The following is a 26,650-nucleotide window of genomic DNA, read 5'->3' on the forward strand; positions in this document are numbered from 1 at the left end:
TCCGGGGGTCCTTGGAGGTTGTAGTTTGGCAGTCAAGGAGTGTGTGTGCAAAATTTGGCATGGATGGGGGCAACGGTTGTGGAGATAAGAGCAGGGTAAAAGTGTGACGGACGGACGGACGGACTGACTGACCCACGGACAGCCGGTGGAGGTTTACAGTAAGTAGCTCCCTACGGTCGCAATCAGTGAGGTGGGCCCGAGGAGGAAGACCAAGCACGACCCTAATCAGTTTGTTCTGATCTGTGTAACAAAATCATTGTTCAAAATAGGACCGTCGTTTTTAACGTGCAGCCCTTGGACTTTTTGTATTTTGCTGAGTGGCCCCTGAGCCATCTTAAAAGGATATTTCACTTTCAAAAAAACTTTTGGTCATTTTATCGTCTAATCAGGGTTTTATGAACACCCTGAACAGTTTTTAGTTTGCTTGATTCAATATTTAGATTTTTGATGTAAATGTTGCCAGGCTCCTCCCCATACACATCTATGACAGACATCTATGAACTTCTATTTAATTTAATTTATTCATTTAATAAAACAGTAATTCAATATGAGAATAGGGTGGACTAACTGTATAGTCTTACTAGACCAGTAAGACTCCCTAATCGGGAGATAAGCGACCGTTGGTCGCTTATCTCCACAAATATCACAACCTCCACCTCTCACGTCATACGGGTAGCCATAGTTACACCTGGAATGTTGAATCTCCATATATGGAGATAACCTACGCATCACACAAAGTCTGACCTCACCAGCCCATACTTGGGCATGGACGACTTATATCTCCATATACGGAGATGGCCATATATGGAGATACGATGACATCACAGAGTCCACAGCTGATGATGTGGCGTGATGTCATACAATACACAAACAAGCCCTATATAAAGGGGCAATTCTCACCAGGGAAGAGAGCATTGCCTGGAATGTTGAATCTCCATATATGGAGATAACCTACGCATCACACAAAGTCTGACCTCACCAGCCCATACTTGGGCATGGACGACTTATATCTCCATATACGGAGATGGCCATATATGGAGATACGATGACATCACAGAGTCCACAGCTGATGATGTGGCGTGATGTCATACAATAAACAAACAAGCCCTATATACTGATGCGATACGATGACATCACAGAGTCCACAGCTGATGATGTGGCGTGATGTCATACAATAAACAAACAAGCCCTATATACTGATGCGGAGATATGAGCAGGGCAAAGGTGTGACGTGTGACCGACCGACCGACCGACCGACGGCCGGTGGAGGTTTTCATAGTAAACTGCTCCCTGACGGTCGCAATTAAATCAACAAGGCAGCTGGGGGAAAATTCTAACTTCTCCAAGATTATCTAAAGAACCGATCAATCAACCACCTGTATGCAAAATAAGATACTGTAAAGGTAACGACTGACCAGAAGGTAGGTATCTTACCGTTAAGACACCTGAAAACAGCTTTACGGTAGGCCTACAGTATTGCATGGTGACACCCAAAAAAAGTACATTACTTGAGTAAATGTATTTAGTTCATATCCATCAATGATTATTAGGACCACACACACACAAACACACTCAACACCTGGAGTTGATGGAACACACTATAATTCAATATTTGATAAATAGTACTTTAGGTTGTTACATCTATGATGATAAGGGGTGTAACGATACATTTTAATAACGATTCGATACATATCACGATACATGGTTGACGATACGAATCATGGCCGATATTGGTTCCTTCATGGCGATACCATACGATTCGATTCAATGATTTAAAATCGATATAGTAACTATTTAGCAAAAACATTAAATCTGTGTGAAAGGTGTGGATAGTGCAGGGAAACATGTATTATTATGGATATAAATAAGTAAATACTGTGACTATCTGCCAAATACATGGACATTGTATATTGACAAACCTGCACCTTGACATGAAAACAGAGATTACACACATTAATCGATAGACCAGTGTAGCTATATGGAATGGAAAAGTAATTAAACCCCTCCTTTAAATCTTTTCTTCTTAAAAATGCTAAATACAATGCATAAGTAGGTAGTATCGATACAATCGATTCTTTGCACTGCCGATTCGATACGATACAAAATCAAACGATACGATTCGATTTTAGCCTTTTTCATTTCGATATACTTCGATTTTTTAAGTTAAAAACGATATTTCGATTCAGTTACTATATCGTTACACCCCTAATGATGATGGCTGTAGCTGCAGTGCCATGACAACAGTCATTGGTTTACCAAAGAACCCCTGGTTGTCTGTGGTGGTTGCGTGGGAGATTCCAACTTTCTGGGTCAACTGCTGTACGATGGAAACGACAAGAACCTGCACACTCTCTCACATGGTACTGTATTCTCAGCGGTGGTGGAAATATCATGCTCCTATATTGTGCTGTGCTCAAAATTTGCACCAAGTAAATTTGTCCAAATTTCACGTGTTAGATATGCCATTTTCAAATAGACAAAGTATGAAATAGGGCTGAAGGGTTGTTTTATAATAATCTACACCTGCAAAGTAACTTGTAACAAAAGGTTTTCAAATAATTGTAGTAGAGTAAAAAGTACATTTGCTTGGGTAAATGTACTTGGTTACTTACCACCACTGATTATCAGAAACAAACACATTACGTTATGGACCACAGGGGCCTCTAAACAAGATCTAATAACTGTGTGACTTCCATGTGGCTCTCAAAGTGATGTTGATGACATCAGATCAGTCTATCCCTAGCCTCGGGATCCAGACTTTTCAAGAAAGAAAAGCCTGGGATGGCGCCCCCGTAACTGTGGCTTACAAAATTTTAATTGTATATAAAATATATGTAGCCTTTCAGATATCTTATTTTACATCAGTATTGTTCGTGTGAACTCGTTTGTTTAGGTTTATCCATTATAATTATAAAATCGCTATGATTTATCACTGGTTTTCCACCATGGATCGCTTCATTTACTCAAAGCGGACAGCAGCAGGAGTCATGTCCCCTGCCGCGTCCATTCCGAGACGCCGGAGGAGCCGATGAGATCTGTCGACTGTCGGGGCCATAGAATGTCTGCGTTAAGTTAGACTAGTCTATCCCTAAATACGGAGGGACGATGAATCTGACACTATGAATTCACAAAATGTGAAAAGCATTCTCAGAAACAAAAATCACATTATTATTATTCGGTTTGCAAGACTAACCACCGACAGAAAGACCGTGGCTAATCTAGATCAGGGTTTTTTGTGTCTCTTAATGTCATCCATCGGGGAGATTTTCTAAAGATCACAACACGCAGTGTCTCTTGCACACAGTGTGCCATAATGGCACTTACACACTGAAAGTGAGCCACAGAGAGAGGCATAAAGAGAGATGGGGTGATATACTCATAGGAAACATAGTTTAACACAGAGGTCTTCAACAGGGGGTCCGGGACCCCTAGGGGGTCCTCAGAGTTACTAGAAGGGTCCTCCAAATCTTTGTGTGATAGAAACCTTTTTTCTCCTTTTTTATATTAACCACTTGAACCCTAGCTAGCATCCATATTTTGAGAACTTTAGCCACAAATAAAGAGGTTTGGTGTAGAGGGGAAAAATACCAGACTAAGTACAGAGTGAAAGGTCAAGATTATTAAGTATTGACGGTTCAAGTGGTTAAAGTGTTAGTTCACCTATTTTTGACATAAAGCTGTGTGAAATACTTGCCATTAAAACAGTGGTTAAAAATGTATTAATTGATTACCAGAGTCCCGTGGTCAGAGTTCTGGTCAGTTTCTAATGAATATTAAGTAGTTCCAATGGGGTGGGGGCCATTTGGCGTGGCCCAATCATTGAAAATAGATTAATCCACAAAACTAGCTTCATTTGTATTGTTGGCCTATTTCTACCATATAGAGCGAGGTTTCGTTCTGATCAGCTGACTGCAAAGCACCGTTTTGGGGAAATACGTTGCAGCGGCGTAGTGATATACTGGACACAAAAAATAGTACCATGTGACAGAGGGGTCAAAGTTGAACGAAAGTTGGTCTATTTGGTAGAAATAGGTCAACAATACAAATGAAGCTAGTTTTGTGGATTCATCTATTTTTAATGATTGGGCCATGAGCCCCTGCCAAATTACCGGAACTACTTTATATTCATCTAAAACCGACCAGAACTCTGACCACGGGACTCTCTCTGGTAATGGATTAATACATTTGTAACCACTATTTTAATGGCAAGTATTTCACACAGCTTTATGTCAAAAGTAGGTGAACTAACACTTTAAATATAAGAAAACACAAATGAATCCAAAATACACAATGATTGTGCTTTCAAACGATGGAACTATATGGAATGTATGAAAAAGTTGTGGGGCTTCATCTCTCTCTAGACCCAGGGGGTCCTTGGCCTGAAAACATTGAAGACCCCTGGTTTAACATGTCATCACACTATTATTAGAGCATGGACACGCACGCAGACTTGAGTAGTCACAAGACGTCACCAGTTTTTGCATACTTTGAAGGGACAAATTGTACCAGCATACTTTGATGTAAAAATGCATACCGGTTGGCAGGTCTGCAGCTGTATTATTTGTACAAAAACACAAATACGGTATACACAATTACACACATACAGCACAAAGTGTACTCCATGTATTCCATGACTCGCCCCATTGTCATACTCGATGACTGTAAATAAAGAATGATGTGTGGGACACCTCAATTCGTTGTGTAAATCATTTTAATTGTTCTATTATCTTTACAAAACACTTGACACTAGCAGATTAAAAAAATTACATTTCCAAAAAGTGTGCTGTGTATATATTTTTGTCTTTCACCCACATTCGCTTTTTTATTTTCTTTTTTCCATCATGAAGAGGACAGCTGTACAATGTTTTTCTTTTCCTCCTGTGTGAGTCGGTTCCCCATAGCAAGTAAAGGCAGATAAAATGTCCATTATGCTTTGTACACTTCCTTGTTTTATAGTTAAGCAATCAGCGACAGAGAATGTAGGCCAAAGTGCACAACTCTGAAGAAAACCTCAAGACACTAAAAGAAAGCAGGCGTGGAAAAGAAATAATGCAGACATACAGAAAGAGAGATACAGTAGAGATTCCTGGCCTCTTAAACCCTACCTATATACCGTACTTCTTTGACCTGAGTCCCCGGGGAATTAGATTTGTTCCCCTCTACTCCAAATCTCTTTGCCAAAATAGCCGGTCCGCTATTTTTGCCAAAATGTTTGTCTCAGAATAGGGAAGCTAAAGTTCATGTATACCTAGGCATTTTGTTTAACATTCTGAATGGATTCTGAGAGTTTAACCAGGTTGAGATCACTGCATTTTCATTGCACAGCCAGGTCTCAGAATGGCATCTAACAAGGTTGTGACCGTGATTGTGTCATTTCAACGAGAGGCAAACCACTACTGCAGACTGTTGACACGTGAAGGCTAATTTATCCTTTGTAAAAGACACAAGGCATAAATGAGCCTTTAGCCGCTTTAAACAGGCAAGAAAAACCTGAGGAGAGGATGAGAAAGGAAATGTAAGCGAGAAAACCACAACCTCGGAGCAGTATGAATACAGAGAAAAAACTTTTTTCTCGTTTTTTTTTTATACATGTACAAATGTCCATGACCTCTACGTGTACATAACTTATTAAATAATAATGATTTTTTTTCTTCTCTTTTAGTTATTATAATTATTTAAAGTAAAATAAATGAAGCTTTTACAGAAATCAAACAACCATGCACAGTATTATTCTCTGTCAAGAAAAGTCAAAGAGTCAATATGATGGTGGTATCATGTATGGACAGCATGTATTGTACGTCTTTAAGTATGTGCACAAACAATATTTCATATCATTTCATCTGTGTATGCCTGCGCATTAATTTGCACACATATGCATACTTTGAATTTGAAGGGCAGTTGGGATGTTAGAATCCCATTCTTAGAGTGCAGGCTGATAAAAGGGAGGGAAAGGTTCCTCCCTTCCCTCAAATAGGTACAAATTGATCCTGGTACAAACTGATCCTGGTAAAGTCAGTGATCCACGGCTAGGATGAAGGCATCCATTCTAGATTCAACGACACTTATATGAATCATTTCAACTTTCTTTATTTTTTTAGGAACATTTACCTCCTAGCTCCTGCAGATGGTGCCATTGCACCACTGTTCACTTCCCCTGCTATGCTACTGCATCACTGCTCTTATCTGGATTGAAGACCAGGCAGGAACCCATAGGTGCTGAAGCAGGGGAGGTGGTGCAGAGTGGGGTGGGCCTCTAGCTCTACACTGGCCCCCCGGGATGGAGAGAAGAGATGGAAAGAAGGAGGAATGGGAGAAGGGAAGCCATGTCTGGAGGGATGGGTTGGGTTGGGGGAAAGACAGACTATGTCGGTAGTGCAGGGGTTCCCAAAGCTTTTTGTCTCAGGGCACCCCATAAATATTTCTTTTTTTAATCCGAGGCACCCCTACATTATAATTTTCGCTCCCAGCACCTTATATTTATAGCATATCGTCGTTGTCGGGTGGAAACCTTGTATGTCCAAGACCGTTCGTTTTGTATTTATCATCTATAAACTAGTGAAAACAGCAGTAGATTGTCTGTTTTCACTAGTTTTGTGCGACAGTCTTGTATGATGAAGCAGGGCTTTGCTTTACCAAAAGACGTACAAACTTGAAACTTGGAGATACGAGGTTTCTGCCCGACAGTGGCGATATTTTAGTGATTATGTTGCGAGGAAAACGTTGAGATAATAGCCATTTTGGTTAGAACTGACTGAAAATAACTTTGTACTTCAAGTTTAAAATGATACTAAATATTTTTTCAAGTGTCCAAATAAATTCCAAATATTATCAAATTATCTCGCGGCACCCCTGGACTGCCGCCACGGCACCCCAGGGTGCCCCGTCACCCACTTTGAAAACCCCTGCGGTAGTGTATCTCGGCATGGGAGCGGATCCGGATTGCAGAGTTACTGGCTATATTTCAGTTTGTTTTACCACGGTATTAAAGTGCTAGTCTCTAGGGCAGTGGTTCTCAACCTGTGGGTCAGGGACCCCCAGAGGGGTCGCGGCACTGAAAAGGTTGAGAACCACCTATCTAGGGAATATTTCCCAGCGGGTCACGAATGCCTGTGACAGCCATTTTGACTATGTTCTCCACAGTCCACACTAGAGTTCTCCACCATAACTCCCAACTCTGTCATTCTGCGTCATCAAATACATTAAACCGAATTCAAAGAGAGAGAGAGAGAGGAGTCAGTGGCTCAGGAGGTCGAGCGGCCATCTGGGTTCCAGAAGGTTCCCGGCGCTTGACAGATCAATCTCGAAAAATGTTAATATTGTGTAAAAGTACATTTCCTTGAAACCTTCGTATATTTTATGAAACTTTCATATGTTCTAGATAAATTGCACGTGCAGTGAATTATTCCAAACCTTTTTTGTTAAGATTTTGAATTGTTATGGCATGAATATCAATAGTCCATATTTCAAAATTTCAAAAAATTACAATGTTACACGAGACCACTTAAAATAAGGATTTATGATAGAGAAATGTCAACGTTCTGAAGTCAGAGTTGCTTGAAGTCCAGTGGGAAGTTACCACAGTCAGTTCTATATCAGGGGTTCTATGGCATCTGCAATGCTTTTACACAATATATATATATATTTTTTAGATTGATCTGTAGAAATGCAGACCATTTATAAAGACACAAAATGGCTGTGTAAAGTAGTCTGGGGGGCTCATTGACATCACGGGATGTGGATCGAACTGTACATTTCCTTGTCAATGCTACTTTTGGCATCCTATCACAGTTCTTTCGTTGCGTAAAAAAGAAAAGAAAAGAAAATGCTGTTTTTGGATTATTTCATCGACATAAATACAATTCATTCTAAATTAGGATAAAAGTTTCTTTGCGTTTTCAGAGGAAAATGGCCTGTTTTCGAACAGGCCATTTCATGTTTTCGAACAGCGATGATGGTAGTGATGATGCTTGATGAACACAGAAACAATGAGATTAATTTAGAAAACACGAATACTGCTTTGTGTATTATCCGTGTTCATATAAGTAAGCACGGACGCGCGCGCATGTGTGTGTGTGCGCGTGCTAGCCGGAAGAGCAGCAACCGCCGGCGGGTGTGGCCTGTGGTTCGTCGTCAACAATCTGTACTCCCCGCCTACTTGATGTGGATTGGCTGGCACCGTTGCCCTTCAACCTCTCCTCTGCCTGAGCCGTCTCCATCATCCCTTCATCATACAGAGAGAAAGAGGAATGTGTATATTTATCTCCATCATCCCTTCATCATACAGAGAGAGAAAGAGGAATGTGTATATTTATCTCCATCATCCCTTCATCATACAGAGAGAAAGAGGAATGTGTATATTTATCTCCATCATCCCTTCATCATACAGAGAGAAAGAGGAATGTGTATATTTATCTCCATCATCCCTTCATCATACAGAGAGAGAAAGAGGAATGTGTATATTTATCTCCATCATCCCTTCATCATACAGAGAGAGAAAGAGGAATGTGTATATTTATCTCCATCATCCCTTCATCATACAGAGAGAGAAAGAGGAATGTGTATATTTATCTCCATCATCCCTTCATCATACAGAGAGAGAAAGAGGAATGTGTATATTTATCTCCATCATCCCTTCATCATACAGAGAGAGAAAGAGGAATGTGTATATTTATCTCCATCATCCCTTCATCATACAGAGAGAGAAAGAGGAATGTGTATATTTATCTCCATCATCCCTTCATCATACAGAGAGAGAAAGAGGAATGTGTATATTTATCTCCATCATCCCTTCATCATACAGAGAGAGAAAGAGGAATGTGTATACATAATGTACCTAGAGGTATGTGTACACAGGGTATCTGCACATTTCTAAGTGACAATTTATGGACTTTTTAATATAAAATGACACATTAAACATTGGCCAAATTGTCAAATATTAGAGACAGAAATTGTGAAAATAGCCGAACTACATGCTCACAACGCCTCGCGTTGCGAGGCGTTGTGAGCATGTAGATCCGCTATTTTCACAATAGAACCGTGTTATACAAAATGTAATTGCCTCAACTCCTAGTGCTCGTCAGGTTGTGGGGGCCCCCAGTTAAAATATGATTATTTTGGGGGTCGCGGCCTGAAAAGGGTGAGAACCAGTGCATAAGCAATGAAGCAATCTGATTGGTTGAAATAGCTCTCTACCCGTGCAAATAATGAGCACTACCGTCTCATCAAACAAAGATATCAGCTGTGCTGGTCACAAAAGAGCTGTAGCGCTCCCTCTCCCCACACTATCCAAGGCAGCGAGGCTAGTAGTTTTCATGTTAAGTTCAGGGACATAGTAGCTAAATGTGGCATTAAAAATTCCCATTTCTATCGGATATCTTAATTACAATGAAATGAAGTTGACGTGTTTTTTTTAAGGGCAGTGGTTGTAAAATCGCACTCGAGGGTGTGTCTTATCGTCAATATCATCACGCCTGCGTTGCCTCAGGCATGATGAGCCCAAAGGGCCGTTGGCAGCACAGATATAAAAAGCTAGATACTTCATCCACCGCTGCAGTTAGTTGGCGTGACTGGTGAAACAGGATGGCGGAAGTGTGGAAGTGTGGAAGGCACTCTGCCACTCAAAGTAACTACTGACCAATTACAGCGTGTCTTTTCCGGGACTTACATTCAATTAAAAGGAGCTTTATTGGCATGAGGAGACAAACGTTTACATTGCCAAAGCAAGTGCCTTTTGGAAAGAGGGAGTCCTGCCTCTGATTGGCCCTTCTGTGACACACAAGGAAGTGTCCTTCAGAATTCAGGAAGCTTGCCATAAAAAGTCCTCTTTTACCAACGCTGGAGGAGGCGTCTACCATTCTATTCTATGGTTGGCAGCGCAAGCGTGATGATATTGACAATAAGACACACCCTCTCGTGTAATATTGCTTAATTAAGAAGAATACTTTTATCCGCCACATCTTTGCCACACTGCAGATGTGGAAGGCTGTCAAAGGACTTACTTTTACACAGATCCAGGAACAGTTCCTCGATGCCTTTATTTAGCTTGGCTGAAGTGTGGTAGTGTCTGGCTCCCACTGACTCAGCATAACTGCAGAAAGAGCAAGAGTCACAGACAGAGAGAGAGAGAGAGAGAGAGAGAGAGAGAGAGAGAGAGAGAGAGAGAGAGAGAGAGAGAGAGAGAGAGAGAGAGAGAGAGAGAGATAGAGAGAAGGGACAGACACAGTAGTAGAGACGTGACACAACCTGCCTCAACAACCTGTATTGAGGCATTCACCAAAACAAAAGTTTGATGTGAAATAATCGTGACGCGCTTTCACATTGTTTATTCGCGCCACTCCTGGTGTGTAATGAAATGTAGGCAATCAAAGTGCATTCACATGCTTTCTGGCACAATGGCACACACGCATGTCTAAGAGCAGATGTGAGTTTTTAGTGTACCAACAAACAATTCAGCTAGAAGAAGAATGATGAATCAGGCTATGCTTGTGGAAGCACTCACACACTGGCATTTTAAGATGAAATATGATCACAAGAAGGTTTTGTGAATAAGGCCATTGCACCTTGTGAAAACCTCATGTGTCCTTAAAATATGATTCCTTACAATATGAGGAACCTGAAAAGTGGTGTAAATGTACATACTGTACCTCTCAGCCTCCTCCACTGATACATGCCTGTCTTTGTCCAAGTCAATTTTATTACCTGAGAGAGAGAGAGAGAGAGAGAGAGAGAGAGAGAGAGAGAGAGAGAGAGAGAGAGAGAGAGAGAGAGTGTTTGGAATTGACGTTTTAGAACCTTTTTGAAAATGCTATCAGAAAGTTAAAGTTAAATAAATAATTTCATTTTTTATTAGTATTTTAAAAAACGATTTGTGCACTAATCAATAATCAAATCAGTTTTACATTTTATTTCACATCCCTAGGATTTAGCCTATATCTGTTTCAAAAACAGAAAGAAAAAGATCTGAGAAAATGCCATAGTTTAAGAACCTCTGCATTATTTGACCTGGTTTGCACCTTCTGATGGGTCTACTTGAATGTCGTTAGACTTGAAATATTGACTCATGTAGCCTACCAGACCGGTACCTTAATCCTGCTAGTGTTTCAGCAGTGCGAGAACCAGAAAAACTGCTTAATAGTGACAGCGTGCTCGAGCATTAAAGCTCAAGGCTGGTTGTCAAAAGGCTTATATAAAAAGGATTTGTCAGTGATGTCACCGCATTGCGAAAGTGTTTAAGGACCTTTAAAAACTTAAGTTGTGTGTGCATTCACACCGTACGCAACGTGTCGCTACTTTACGGCTATTAGATGGACGAGAGGTTGACGTGTTGAGGACCAAACAAATGTGTACATTCTTTGGAGCTAAACCAACACTGAGAATTTGACAGTGAACTTTGTGACATCTCCAACTGGTCCCACTTAATTTAGCATTCCAGCACCTATATATAGATCTATCATATTGTGACATTTACGATTTGTTTAACACATTTAGATTGTCCGGCCACATTAATGCCATGTTTTAATAAAATGTCACCAGCTCTGTCTGCCCTGAGAATGGGAGGTTCAATCCCCCGAAAGAGTCATACCAAAGAAGGTTAATTTATTTGGGAAGATGAGCAGGATCACTTGGGACCAGAAGTTTCCCAGTTCGATACCGGGCTCCCCCAGAAGAGTTAGTGTCGAAGTAATCTCGCATCACCAGACTTTCCACCGCAGAGGAATGGTTCTGAACCAAGACGTGTGATCCGGGTTAGGAAGAAAAAAAGAGCGGTGGTTCCGGCTGGTGTCGCATTGTTTTTGTTCCCCACATAATGCAAATCAATTAGTTTATTCTCGCTAGTCACGCTACGAGTTAGAATAAAATCTGGACATACCAAACAATTATTATACCAAAAGAAACTTTAGATTTGAACCACTTTAACCATTAAAGTGTTCAGCATTATCTTATGCTTTAAAGCAGGGGTCTTCAACGTTTTCAGGCCGGGGACCCCCAAACTGATGGGGAGATGGAGCAGGGACCCCCTACCACCTCGTAGGGTGGGGGGGTCGGGGCTACGACATATTTTTTATTTTAAACAGGGACCCCCTGTTGAAGACCCCTGCTTTAAAGGACAACTTTGTTTTTTTACAACAAGAGTTCATATTTAGTAATTAGAGAAAAGAAAAGATGAGTGTTAAAATGTTTTCATTTACTTAATTTTTGTGATTTTAACTATTTTGATTTGCATGCATGCAAGTGGCTAAATATGTCTTTTTAGACACAATAGGCCCTTTCCCAAGATGCACCACAATCATTCATGGGCAGATGTGACTTATGGGGGCTGGTGTAAATAGTAACAAAGAAATTGCCGGCTTATTGTGTCTAAAAATACATATTTTTGACACTTTTACGCATCCCCCCAACTAGGGCTGCACGATTTTGGGAAAAAACCTAATTGCGATTCTTCTGACTAATATTGCGATTGCGATTTTATTCGCGATATTTACAGGGGCTAAAGCAAAAAAAAAATCCTAAGACGGAAATTTATTTTGACTTGACTAGCAAGTATTATGCTGCATTTTGACGATTTCGGTCATGTTATTAACATCACGGCCATGGCTACACCCCCCCACCCCCATTTTTTGTTTTCTCTTTTTTGGCAAATCTGCCTCGATCTCATAAATGGCCCCTAGGGACTCCTCAGGACGGAAATCCATCCCCAGGACGGAGAACCTTAACCCCTGTATTTATATATTTATTTCAAGGTAGGATAAGTGATAGTTTTCTTTTGTTAAAAGGATGATATAATAAATAATTTTAACCATAGGAAAATCATTTCACTACCTTAGGTCAAGCTTCCGTTGAATATTTATTGTGTAATACATTTAAAAAATAAATTGATTATTAGGCTAATTGGCAATCATGTAAATGGTTTGATTCAGTTCAGTTATATTTCCAAAAGATTACCTTTTATTTTGCTTTAGCAATATAAAACGTTTTTATATTCAGAAAAATCTCAGTAATAATGCCTCTCATTGTCAAGGAAATTATTTAACCAAAGAACATCATTTAAGCTTCCTTGAATATTTATTGTGTTTACATTTAAAAATGAATTGATTATTACTAACTAGGCAAATTGGCAAATGGTTTGATTCAGTTCAATTATATTTCCAAAAGATTCCCTTTTACTTTGCTTATTAGCAATATAAAACGTTTTTATATTCAGCAAAATGTCAGTAATGGTTTTGTCTGCCTCTCATTATTGTCAAGGAAGAAAGTACTGTATGTCGCTGCCTTGCTTAAGTTTTATCAAGGCAAAGAAATGCACCCTAAGACACACACCATAAGTTTCACATGTGTGCGGGGGACGGAGGAGGGGGAGCTGCAGCATGCTGCACAGAAATTACTTTCACTTTCAGCTTACGACAAACGGGATCTAATCTATGCACAAGGATTTAAGGATGTTATATTTATAATGATTACCAGAACATTCACTACCTGTAGCCATGGAGTAGGCCTACTTCTCCGTTGGAAGGGAAATACACTGTTACGTGTGCTGTTAGACAGACAGTGTCATGCCTTGGCTTGGCTCCTCTCCTGCTCTGAGGAGATTGGAGCAACCCGTTGGTGCGGCGATGCGCGGGTATTTAGGAAGCATGATTTGATCATTGATAGTCAATTATGAACGGATTTCTAAAATTAAAACGTCTGCATAATGCTTGGGAAGTCAACTTCGCAGAAAATCGCGGACTTTGCGATTCGCTAATCGCGAGATTTCACATCACGATTTCGGTTTGAAAACGATTAACCGTGCAGCCCTACCCCCAACCACTGCTTGGCACTCAGCACCAAAGGCTGGATTGGGGGTAAGTAACTACAACATACTAGCATCATGTCCAGAGGTTGTACTTGTATAACAAGCCACCTCACACTGGTATGGTCCTTTAGAAATGTCATTAGATGTGAAGGATGCTGTAAAAACCAGGTGCTCATTAAAACGTCTTCTGTGGCCATGTGACACAAGCCTTTACCTGACCCCATTTGGGTCATGACCCTGGCTACCTATCCCAGAATTAGAGTGGAAGGAATATAAACAGCTATGGGCTGGACTAAAGAAAATCACTTACCTACTATACATAAACAGATTTCATTGCCCAGCATTTTCCTCAACTCTTTCACCCAGTTCTTCACCTGGTGAAAAAAGAAGAACACAGATGGTAAAAAGTATTAATTGTGGCCAAATATGTTTGCCAATAACATGGGGTTGTGAGATCAAAAGGTTTGAGAACCCCAGGTCTAGTGCATTGGAACGGAGACAGACTCTTTGCAGTTGTGTTGGATATTCACTGGAGACTAGTCAGGAATCTATGATGCTCACCTTCTGGAAGGAGTCTTCGTCTGTGATGTCATACACTAGTATGGCTCCATTGGAATCTCTGTAATAGATGGGACCTAAAGCATGGAACCGCTCCTGTCCCGCTGTGTCCTGCAGATGATACAGAGAAATACTAAGGCCACTAGCTACATTCATTGTTGATGCTTGATTCTTGATGTGTGTGTGTGTGTGTGTGTGTGTGTGTGTGTGTGTGTGTGTGTGTGTGTGTGTGTGTGTGTGTGTGTGTGTGTCTTACCCATATGGCCAAGTTGACCCTCTTTCCTGTGATGTTGAGCTTCTTTGTGAGGAAGGAAGCCTGAGGAAGGAGAAGAGAGATTTGACTTAACTCTACAGCTGTTATTACACAACAGTAACCATTTGTACTATTTTTTTAAAAACTTTTAAGACATTTCATCTTAAATTATAAAAAGGATACAGAAACATAATATTGGTGTATATACATAATAAACATACCTACACAAGTATATATGTCACAAGTGTTTTTGAGACCCAGTGAGATTGAGACCAGGGGTGCTCGTTTTCTATTGACCATGACGGAGGCGCGCCGTCTCAGGCAAAGGTCGCATGAGCCGACTCAGCGCCGTTAGAATGTGTAAACCAGGGGGACAGAATAGTAAATATTGTTGTGGCGACTGCTTCTGCGACCGACTGCTGCTCAATGGGACTAGCTGCACTAGAAAACAAGCGCTCTCAGTCTCAACTGACAACTTCTACTGCCTAGGGATGGGATGATACGAGATATTATCGTGATAAAAAAAAACACTCACGATAATCGTATTGTGGAGATTTAATTTATCGTGATATCGTCCTCCATCATGCACTGGGATCAATTCACCTTTTATTTGCAGAGCTGCATATCCGGTACCACTTAAACACTATAATTGGTAAAAGGTAGTTATAGGCCTAATATAAATTCTTTTTTTCACTAAAAAAATAACCAATCTACAAGCTCACAACGCGACGCGTTGTGAGCTTTTATTAGATCTGCTATTTTTTGGCAAATGTTACGCCCAGGATAATGGATTTTGATTATCGCGATAATATCGTAAATTGCGATTTCTTTTTTCACAATAATCGTGATATGAAAGTTTCATATCGTCCCATCCCTACTGCTGCCCTGACTCATCCTCACACAGCCGGCATGAGCGATTGATTGTCACAATGAACTGCTTACACAATTAACTGCCCAACCCAAATGGAATATGAACAATGTCTTAAGTTCTAACTACCTCATCACATGGGGAGAGATTAAGGTCAAAACCTCAAGAATGTGTTGGACTGAGTCTGAGATAGAGACCGACATGCCTTCATTTGACATGTTTGATTCAAGTTTGGATTACTAGTTCATGTCATGTAACTCATTTCAAGAGAGATAAAGAGTGGAGAGAGAGAGGGGAAAGGAAAGGTAGAGTGTGTGTGAACGGGCTGAAGTATTTTGAATGCACGCGAGAGTGATAAAGATTGCATGGCTCTGTGAATGCTTGTGGTTAGATTCAGTTCCTGGTCCACAGTGCTCACATCAGTCACCTGATCATGGAGAATAGAAACCTATACTGTTATCTCACAAGCACCAACTTATCTGACCTCAAACCATGGTACGCCAATAGAGACATGACCGAAACCCTTTAAAGGCACATAGAGATGAGAGATTTGCCTTTCCTGGCGTTCATATATTTCTAAAATATTTTTTTGGGGTCTTTTCTGCCTTTATAGAGCATCGCAGTGGACTTGGTTTACTGGTGCCACTAAAAAAATCTCCCGTTCATTTCCTCATAGACTTTCATGAAAATATTGATAACAATTATGTTAAGCCTAGAACGGATATCAAGCACATAAGGAGGAGCGCACACCTAAGTGAGTGAGGTGCTGACCACGCAGATAATAATGAATGAGAGGAAAGAGGCCGCACACTCTTCAGCCACGATGCAAATAATTTATTTACCCAACCCAACCGGAACCAAGCCATCCCGGATGACAGTGAATCATGAACATGAAACCTTTATTTCTGGGAGAAGAAAATTTGCTATTAAGGGTATTTACTATTTATTAAATGTAGTATATCAAACAATTAAATATTAAAATATGTTTTTATATAGGTTTTATGGTCATGATTCACTGAGATCCTGGATGGCTTGGTTCTAGGCTTTCAAAGAAGATTCTCCAAGAGAACACCAGCACTCACGGAACAGTCCTGCGCTGTGAGCTTGTACATCTGCTATTTTTGAAAAAGTCGTGAAAATATGTGCAAATCTTTGAATATATGTATTTTCAAAGCGAATGTTTGTAACTCAAATTTTGCTTCTGGGTGGTCCCTGGAACTAAATATTTTGAGATGGGGTCCATGGCCAAATAAATATCATTTTGGGGGTCCTTGACATGAAAAGGTTTGAGAACCACTGACATAGTAGTCTCTCAAGAACAGACTAACTGAGCTCCAGTTGAAGTGAAAAGGATCTTTTCTTTGACGATGGCTGGCCAGATTGCTGACATAGAAACATAGGTTTTTCCAAAAAAAAAAACCTTAGAAGGATTCAAAAGACACTTATAGAATCGGGTAAAAATTCTAATTTTCACGATTTAAAAAAAAATAGCAGATCTACAAGCTCGCAGCGTGGCACTCGGTGCCACGCTGTGAGCTTGTATATTGTATATAGTTAAAGCATAAAATAATGATAGACAATCATGTGTACCCGTTCTAAATGGGTTTTAAGGCACTTTTTTATTTTATATTATGGTCGGCATGGTGAGCTGCAGAGCAGCAACAGTAAAGCCTTCATCAGCACTGCATGCTGGGGGCAAGGGAAGTGTCACATTTATAGTGTCCTTCCTCTGTCCATAACATAGCTAACAACTCCCAACCAACTGTTACAACCAGTAAAGACATCTAAATACATAGAGAGTCTGAGTCAGTTCCAATCTAGGGGTCTACATTAATACTTCTAGGCTTAACATAATTGTTATAAATATTTTTTTAAAGTCTATGGGGAAAATGAATGGGAGATTTATTTTTTACAGCCCTCTGGCTACAGCACAGCAAACCAAAGTCCACCACCAGAATCAGTATCGGAAAGACACACCTTAAAAAAAAAGTGAAATTGTGAAACATGCGAGTTCAGTCTATTGAAGCTTTGAATTCATCATTCTTGGATTGTTAATTTTTGGATTTCAGAGTTTGGAATTATCAGCTGGCAAATCATAAAGCTCAATTAAATCAATATGAACAGACAGAGAGAGAGAGAGAGAGAGAGAGAGAGAGAGAGAGAGAGAGAGAGAGAGAGAGAGAGAGAGAGAGAGAGAGAGAGAGAGAGAGAGAAAATATTGTTTGTTTGCGGTGTTATGGTTAATTAAGATATTGGCCACCTCTGTAACCACATGAAGCCCATTTAGACCGGTAACGCATTATTACCGTAGTACTTTAACCATTATTTTGTGCTTTAAATAGTGAGAAATAGCAGATATACAAGCTCACAGCGCGGCACCAAGTGCCGCGCTGCAAGCTTGTAGATCTGCCATTTTTGAAAAATCTTGGAAATGTGTGCAAGACTTTAAATAATTCTTTACCCGATTCTACAGGTTTCTGAAATACCCATGTTTCTATGTCAGTGGTGCTCAAACCTTTTCAAAAAGAATTACAGTATATGTATTTGGCCGCGGACCCCCATCTCAAAATATTTAGTTCCAGGGACCTCCAGAAGCAAAGTTTGAGTTACAAATGCTCACTTTAAAAATATAAAGATTTGCACACACACACACATCAAGATTTAAAAAAAATAGCAGATCTACAATCTTGCAGCGTGGCACTTGGTGCCACGCTGTGAGCTTGTATATCTGCTATTTTTCAACAGCTAAAGTATAAAATAATTCCAGGGCTAACCCAGTGGGTCTAGGATCAACGACAGCGTTCTGCGGTGTCCAGGATTCCTGGTTCATTCCTAGTACTGAGTGGAAAAAAGACGAGAGGGAGACAACTGTTTGCTCATACTCTGCATTTCTACTCATGACGCCCTAATTGCTGGCAATATATTTTTATACTTTGTTCTTATATTGTGAAAATCAGAGTCAGTGGTGCCACTTGGTGGCAGGGCCAATACACCAGCAACAATAATAACTTATTTCACCTACAGTATATACAGATGGATGGATGGATGCATCATTGCCATATAGCCTTGTCCACTCCTCAATGTGCATAGCTTGTAACACACGTCACATGGGAGCGGAACCTGAAGACCGATTGACATGGACACAGCACATTGCCATGAGTAGAGGCAACATACCAGAAGATCTGTTGGTTTGCGATGACAAGAGATCTAGCAACTGAGGCTTATTCTAAGGATATGCTCATTCTAAGTCCCTTTGGTTTTACATGTCATCTGAAACTATAAAAATTATATATGCTTAAAAACAGACACGTTAATCAGTCTCTGGGAGCGATTCGAGACCACGAGATATCGAAGGCAGAATCTGGCACAGCGTTTCACAACCGGTGGATAGGGGACCAAAAGTGGACATAGTTCGGATAGGTTTGAGGACTACTAGATATGGACATAATGAGGGCACAACAAGTGACAATGCAAAGCATTACCCATTCAGGCCTCTCCCCTCCTCAGTCTCTACAAAGTTACAAACAGCTCCAATTCAAGGACTATCTGTAAATACTACAGTAGTAGCCTCTATTCTCATTCATTCACTCCCTCAGTCATTCTTTCAGCCTCTCTGTTCTTCCTCCGAAGTGGCAACGTTTAGAGCTAACCAACCCGACAACTGCAAAACAAAACAATGGATCAACATGTTTAAAAGACGGATATTGCATACTGTACTTAGAGCATCACAAGTTTAAATCTGATTAATGGATCTGATCATGTTGCAGCGTCAGGGGCAGTGTGTCCACACAAAGCGTTTTTTTTTTTTTTTTTTTTTAGCTGCAAGCACCTTTCTGTCATATATTTCTAGAAAGGAGTAAATTAAAACATTTTAACACACATCTTTTATTAGGATGTCCAGACATAAGCTGCTGTATGGACAGCACTCAACATTATAAATGGCCCGCTGGCCCGGATGTACTTTTTAGAGTGACAGGGCCACCAGAACTCATCAGGGACTTGCCCGTTGGGCCAGTGAATTTAATGCCTTGAAAATAAAACGAATAAAAACGTTTATCTAATTTCACATCAGTATTCCTTGTGGTAATGTTACTGGTACTCAAATGTATTATCTCCATTGGAGATAATACATTTGCAAACAGGACGTTTTGCAACAAACGTTTGAGCTTTCAGGCCACCGTTAGTCTTGTGTAGCCAGACAACTATTCCACAATCTCTGAATGCTACATATAGAGTCTGTATATAGAGTCTGGATGACAGCTCCCGAACGGCGAGTATCGGAAGTTGTCACTGCTGCACAGAACTGTAGTCCCCCCCTCCATTGGAGACATAACAGAAACACACTAACACAAACAATCATTTGAGCAGCGTATTCAATATGGGTGTATAGTTTAAGAAAACATCTGAAAACAACACCAACAACACCAGAGAAAGACGAAATAACGCCCCAGACAATTTCAAAAGAAGACATAACGCTTCCAGTAGGACTTGTTATCGCTACTGCACCAAGGGAGCGGGTGCGTCAAATCCGCTTTATCCCATAGTCATCATAAGACTTCCGTTTCTCCAGACTGTATGACGGGAGCATTTGCAAATCAAGTCAACAGTCTGGCCACGCAAGACTAGGCCACCGTCATCATCAAACAGCCCGTTCAGACATGTCGGTGACTCTGTTAAAAAAGGCATCAAGTTGAATTCTAATTTGACTCTGGAACAACAAATTCAGATTAAACTATCAATGCAAAATACAAGAGCGACAAACCGATATGCAAACAGCAGGCTGGTAAATACAGTACACCTGGTCAGCAGTGATCAAGACACATGCAAACTACCCACGTATCAGGTATGTTAAAGTGCAAAAAAACAACAACTAGAAATTGTTGTAATATTCCTAAAATAATATCCTATGGAATGGAGGTGATGTATTGCAATTTATTCTTGTTGTTGTTGGTTGTTTTGGCCAGTGAGTGAGACTTGTCACTTAAGTGAGATTGGTGCAACTCCGACAGAAATAATCAACGCGTCGCGGTCACGACGTGTTGTGAGCTTGTAGATCTGCTACTTTCGAAGGCTGTACGGGGAAGTGTAACAGGCTTATATAGTCTATGAGTGCTTTTTAGAGACGGGCAGCCCCTCCCGTTCTCTGCTGTGTGACGTGTCTCTCTTTCCCCCCATAGCCTGGAGCGCGTTACCATGGGTTACCATGGTCGAGCCAAACTGTCCTGACATTGGCCGCTACCATGGCCACGGTTAGCCAACCCTGGAACTAGTCGTCTAAAAGTCGTGTAAAAGTAGCTCATTTGCTCAGTGAAGACATAGACCGGCAGCTTTGCAAGCCGGTAAAAATAATTTAGCCATCTCTATTGGGAAAATCGAAACATTGTAACATAAGGACACATAAGTCACTATGTTTGCGTCAAGCAGTGCTCTTTTCATTGAAGATAATCGTTTACAGTGGATTATTAATTATAATTACTGTAGTCTGATTTCCATAGAGAAAATATGTACACGTAGAAACATTGCTGGAAAATGTGACAGTAATGAGACATATCAAATACTGACACTTAATGGCATGTCGCCGAACACTAGTGGCCGCTTGCACTGTCTGGAACCACCAGAACAATTAAAGCAACATTTTCCTTGGGGGGGTCCCTAGAACAAAATATTTTGAGATGGGGGTCGGTGGTCAAATACATACTGTATATCAATCTCAGACAATTTGAATGTTGTGTAAAAGTTCATTTTCTTCTATAATATAATAATAATTCTTTTTAAACTTTCATATATTCTAGATTCATTGTGCATGCAGTGAATTATTCAAAACCTTTTTTTGTTTAAGGCCTAAAGGCCCATTCCCACTGGGCCAGATAACAGATATCTGGAGAAATATCTCCAGATATCTGTTATCTGGCCCAGTGGGAATGGGCCTTTAAGCTCATCTGTATGGTCGAGTCTGGTGTCTCTCATTTCCTCTTGACAATACAACACAGATTCTCTGTCAGGACAGTTGGCTGGTCAGTTAAGCCCAGTAATGCCATGGTCAGTACACCAGTTACTAGTAGTTTTGGCTCTGTGGGCAGGTGCCAAGTGCTTCTGGCTAAAATAAATCATCATCTCCATAAAGCTTGTCAACCTATGGAAGCACAAAGTGCTCTAAAATCCCCGGGTAGATGGATGTGTTGACTCTGAACTTGATACAACAATGTGCTGCAAAACCAGCATTGGTTCAGGTTCAGGTTCAGGTTCAGGTTTATTAGTCAAATGCATATCCATACAGGTATAGACATACAATGAAATGCTTGTGCCAAGAGCACTCTCAGCCTTATTACACACAAAAAACAAGACAACAACGGGTCACCCAGGACAACCCAAAAACAACAAAACAACCATACAGTGTAACAGTGTACAGTTTAAAAACTTGCATTGTATTGGTGGTGTTGGTCCACTGTGTGACCAGCCAACTGGCCTGACCTGAACCCCACAAGAGAATCTGTGTTGTTGTATTGTCAAGAGGAACATGAGACACCAGACTCAACCACACAGATGAGCTTGAGGCCTCTATCACAACAAACCTGGGCTTTCCATAACACCTCAGCAGTACCACAGGCTGACCACCTTCATGCTATCATAACTATAATATAAATATATTTATAATATAAACCTGGGCTTCCATAACACCTCAGCAGTACCACAGGCTGACCACCTTCATGCCACAGCCCCATTGATGAAGACATTTGTTCAGAAGTATTCCAGACCAAGTACATTGTGCATAAATTAACATAACCTTTCAGAAGTTTGACATTTAATCTGTATTATAAATCCTTCTTTTGAGTGGTCGACGGTCGTGTGTAATATTCTAGTATTTTGAGATGTGGATTTTTTTGATTTTCATGAGCTGTATGCCATAAAAATCTAAATATTAACAAAAAAAGGTTTTGAATAATTCACAGTATGCACAATGAATCTAGAATATACGAAAGTTTAAAAAAATATATTATATTACAGAAGAAAATGAACTTTTACACAATATTCTAATTTTCGGAAATTGATCTGTAAAGTTTGAGCACCACTGATCATAGAAATGTACGATTTCAGAAAACCATTTAGGCCTAAATGGGTTAAGGCTCCATTTTCACAATGTACATTGAAATATCATAAGTACTGGAAATATTGTCCAGATGAACTCCTGGTCTCTTGGTATATAATGTACAGTATATGGACTAATCTGTGCATGTGCAACAAACAGCACATGTCCATGGGACCAGTCAAACGTAAACCCGGGTTACACAACCTCTCTGGTAACAGACAGAGGCTGAACTAATGCTGCGTGTGACCAGAGGCCACTGGCTGCTGATCTGTAGGGCTCTGGTTCCCAAACACTGGGTCGAACTTTTTCATGGGTCCCTTTATTTTTTGTTTCCTAAATTCCTACATTTTGTTTTTATGTATTAAGAAAGTAAAAAAAAAAAAGAAAAAACCTAACCCTAACCCAAAAGGTTAAGATCTTCATGAATTAAAACAAAACGAAAATGCATAGATTTTTCCAAGTAATTTCGTTAAATTAAAAGAAAAATCTACGAAATTCCATAAATTAGAAAACAAATGTTTAAGAAGTAGTGAAAATAGCCGATCTACAAGCTCACGGCGCAAAGCGACGTGTTGTGGGCTTGTAGATCGGCTGTTTTCACTAGTTTGGGGTCACGAGCTAAAACGTTTTCGAACCACTGATCTGTAGAGTGTGGAGTGTGTGAGAGTGTGACTGATTGAGAGAGAGAGAGAGAGAGAGAGAGAGAGAGAGAGAGAGAGAGAGAGATGGAGCAAGCGAGTCATTGATGGAGTGAGTGAGCAAAGGAGAGGAGAGCATTTCTGTGTGTGTGTGTGTGTGTGTGCACCTTTCACAGCTGGGTTACAAATGCTGCGTCACACTTCCTGGTTGAAACGCTTCCTCTGAGAGCAAAGGCGGGCTACGGTGAATGAATCCTGCTAAGACAGGGGGGGGCCCTTATAGCAGAGACATGCAAAGGGCATGTGATGATGGCAATGGGATATCACATGCACACACGTAGATGTAGAGAATCGCTCTCTCCCGCTCTCCCTCTCTCACACAGACACAAACGCACACACACGATGTGATGCAAGCTTATGATGTATCACACTAGCCTCATTGTTTAGGAATACAGATGGGTAGCTGAAGAAATATCACTGTAGGTCCGATGGTACCTTTGTTAAGAGATCACCCACCCCCAACCTGTTGAAGCCAAGGCAACATCCATACACATTAACGTACAGTAGCTTGGACTAAATAACACAAGGTAAATGAAATGACGCACATGGTGCGTTGGTGTGTGTGTCAGCTCAAAAGATGGCCAACACAAGTGACTGACAACACAGCAGCAAGATTTGGGAACTGTTGCGATAAAAGAAGGCTAGAGAATGGAACACAACCTACCGCTCACTAGATCACTCACTAGACCTACTGCACATACAGTATAAACAAAGCTGCTACCTTTAAACAAATCTTAAATCTGAGGCTTTTTTTGTAAACCATTTAAAATCGTATAGAGAAAAAGGAAATGCTATTTGTTCCAAAAGGCTTCATACCCTGCATAGTGCATATATAACATGTATATACTAGTAAGACGCCTCAGGGCGACATGTAACCTCGCCAATTCTTGGCCATCTGGCCATTGATGTATATCGGACCAGTTACCCATATATGGAGGCCACATCGGCCACATACCACACTAACGGAATCCATATATGGCCAAGAAAGATGGCCAAGACAGCCTATTTCTGTGTGACTGGTTCTACAGACAGGGATCTCCATGTATGGGCATAAAAGGGTATGTCAGATGTCATAGACGGCATAGGACTTTCAAATAACGAATAACTGAGTAAGCATGTTTGGGCTCTCACAGCATATCTCCATTTACAGTACGCAATTATGGAATCCGTAGAGACGGTGGGGGAAGGAGTGCTTGTTTTCGGTTCACCAGCGTCAGCAGGTTAGCTTCTCACCAGCGTCAGGGTTACTGAGGTTAGGCTTAGGGTTTGGGTTAGGCATAGAGGTTAGCATTCACCAGCATCGGCAGGTTAGCTACTCAGCACTGCTGAGTAGCTAACCTGCCGACGCTGTTGAGTCAGCAGCGTTGGCAGGTTAGCATTTCACCAGGTTAACATTCACCCGCACGGTCCAAGTGAACACAGCCGAGCACTCCCGACCTCCGCACCAGCCAATCACAAGCCACACCTTCTAATGTATAAAACTCTGTCTCCTGCAGATTACCAGGGGTCATCATGGGACTTCATTCCCATATTAAGTCCTGTTAGATATGGGCTTAATATTGATGACATCAGGGAAATCCATATATGGGCCTAAAAGGGATTCTGTTAGTGTGACATCAGTGAAGCCAGAGCATGATGTCAGGGCGACAAACCCATAGAACCACAGTGTCAGGGGTGACAGACACACATACATACGGACAAGCTGTGACTGTTCACATACTAATCTGCGACCTACAGTCGCAATAACAACACAATGTGCCAAAGCTCTGTTTACAGTTTACACAATGCTATACCCCCTCCAACTGTATAACTGTGTGTATAACTGTATTATGTTCCCCATTTTCAACAGTTTATTATATTTTTTGACAATTGCTTTGGCAATGTAAACGTACGTTCGTTTCTCATGTCAATAAAGCTCCTTTGAATTGAATTGCATTGAATTGTGTGTCACTGTCAACTCAACTAGGCAGTACTGACAACAAGAGTGGACCTCGGCTGATGCTTCCGTTCTGTTCTTTGGGATAATCTCGGGTGGGCGGAGGACAGAAGGAGAAGGAGGAGAGCTCATATTTCGGCCACCAGAAAGAACCAGAGGTTTCGCAACAGCTCCGCTGCTCACCCGGGATGAACCGGGCAGGACAGCCCAAAACATTCTATGTGTCTCTCTCACACACACACACACACACACACACACACACACACACACACACACACACACACACACACACACACACACACACACACACACACACACACACACGATAGTGGCAAATACCCATAGGTTGCGTTATAGCATTGGTTCTCAAAGTGGGAGACCCCCAGGGCAGGGGGTCCATGAGGGAGTTCCAGGGGGTCCCCAGCTAAATGATAGCTAAGAACCCAAATGGACCCTTATGGGTCTGTAACTCACGGGTCCATTTGTACACTCTCAGACATGAAAGCATGTCGCTTCCCGATTCCTGGAGGCGGAGGCCATAGATCAGGGGTCTTCAACAGGGGGTCCAGGACCCCTAGTGGGTCCTCAGAGTTGCTACAGGGGGTCCTCCAAATCTTTGAGTGATAGGGACTTTTTTTCTCCTTTTTTATATTAACCACGTGAACCTAGCGTCCATATACTAAGAACTTTAGCCAAAAATAGCTATTTTCAGCAAAGAGGTTTGGTGTAGAGGGGAAAGTGAAAGGTCAAGTTTATTAAGTATTGACGGTTCAATTAAATATCTGGAAACACAAATTGACATGAATCCAAAATACACTGATGATTGTGCTGTCAAACGATGAAACTATATGGTATCTGTTGTGGGGGTCCCTGCTTCATCTCTCTCTCAAGTAAGGGGTCCTTGGCCTGAAGACCCCTGCCATAGATAGATATATCATCATCATCACCACCACCATGTCTCACCTGTAAAGTTGTGATGTGTTTATCGTTGAATTTGTTCTCGCAGTAGCGCAGCACCAGGCTCGTCTTGCCCACACAGCCTTCCCCCAGCAGCACCACCTTGAACGAGTAGGTTCTGTTGTTGTTGTTGCTGCCCGTTCCTCCTGAGGCCATGTTTTATGTTGTTTTAATCCCCCCTTCCTTCCTTCCTTCCTTCCTGGGCTTCAGTAACGAGTCGCTTCTTAGCTTTAGCCAGCGATGCTAACAGCTAACAACCCCCATTAAAGTGAAGTCTGGCGCAGCAGCTCACATCAACAACACAACAAAAAGCCAGGGGGGGAAACAAATAAATAAAAAACAAACCCCGGAGAGACGGGGAATGACAAGAAAGTCGTTGCCGCGGACGTGTGTCCAACTCCTCCGACGAATGTCTAGCAGCAAATGTCAAGACGTGTGGAGAATTTAAATATCAAAGTGTTTCTGTTTTCCCCACCCCGTCACTAATGGCGTCTCCCTGAG

At 41.1% G+C, this 26,650-nt stretch overlaps 1 protein-coding gene across 1 annotated transcript; it reads right to left on the minus strand.

The window, feature by feature from the left end:
* Positions 1 to 4,709: 4,709 nt before the first annotated feature.
* Positions 4,710 to 26,650, minus strand: rab21 (RAB21, member RAS oncogene family). The gene is made up of 7 exons (XM_080754039.1): positions 26,156 to 26,650; positions 14,607 to 14,666; positions 14,354 to 14,461; positions 14,103 to 14,166; positions 10,644 to 10,698; positions 9,999 to 10,087; positions 4,710 to 8,221 (listed from the first exon to the last, which is right to left on the minus strand). Exons 1-7 carry the CDS (start codon positions 26,303 to 26,305, stop codon positions 8,082 to 8,084), a joined length of 666 nt encoding a protein of 221 aa, XP_080610165.1. The 5' UTR covers positions 26,306 to 26,650; the 3' UTR covers positions 4,710 to 8,081.

Source organism: Nannobrachium achirus (genome assembly GCF_963921795.1).
Source record: "Nannobrachium achirus genome assembly, chromosome: 23".
In the NCBI taxonomy this organism is placed as follows: Eukaryota; Metazoa; Chordata; class Actinopteri; order Myctophiformes; family Myctophidae; genus Nannobrachium; species Nannobrachium achirus.

What these genes read in the sequence shown, in the direction of transcription:
- rab21 (XM_080754039.1), bottom strand. Translation starts at nt 26,305, where the DNA reads ATGGCCTCAGGAGGAACGGGCAGCAACAACAACAACAGAACCTACTCG. An exon ending in AACACATCACAACTTTACAG is followed by an intron (nt 14,667 to 26,155) that starts GTGAGACATGGT and finishes CTCCTTCCTCAG; the next exon opens with GCTTCCTTCCTCACAAAGAA. An exon ending in AATCTGTTTATGTATAGTAG is followed by an intron (nt 10,699 to 14,102) that starts GTAAGTGATTTT and finishes TCTCTCTCTCAG; the next exon opens with GTAATAAAATTGACTTGGAC.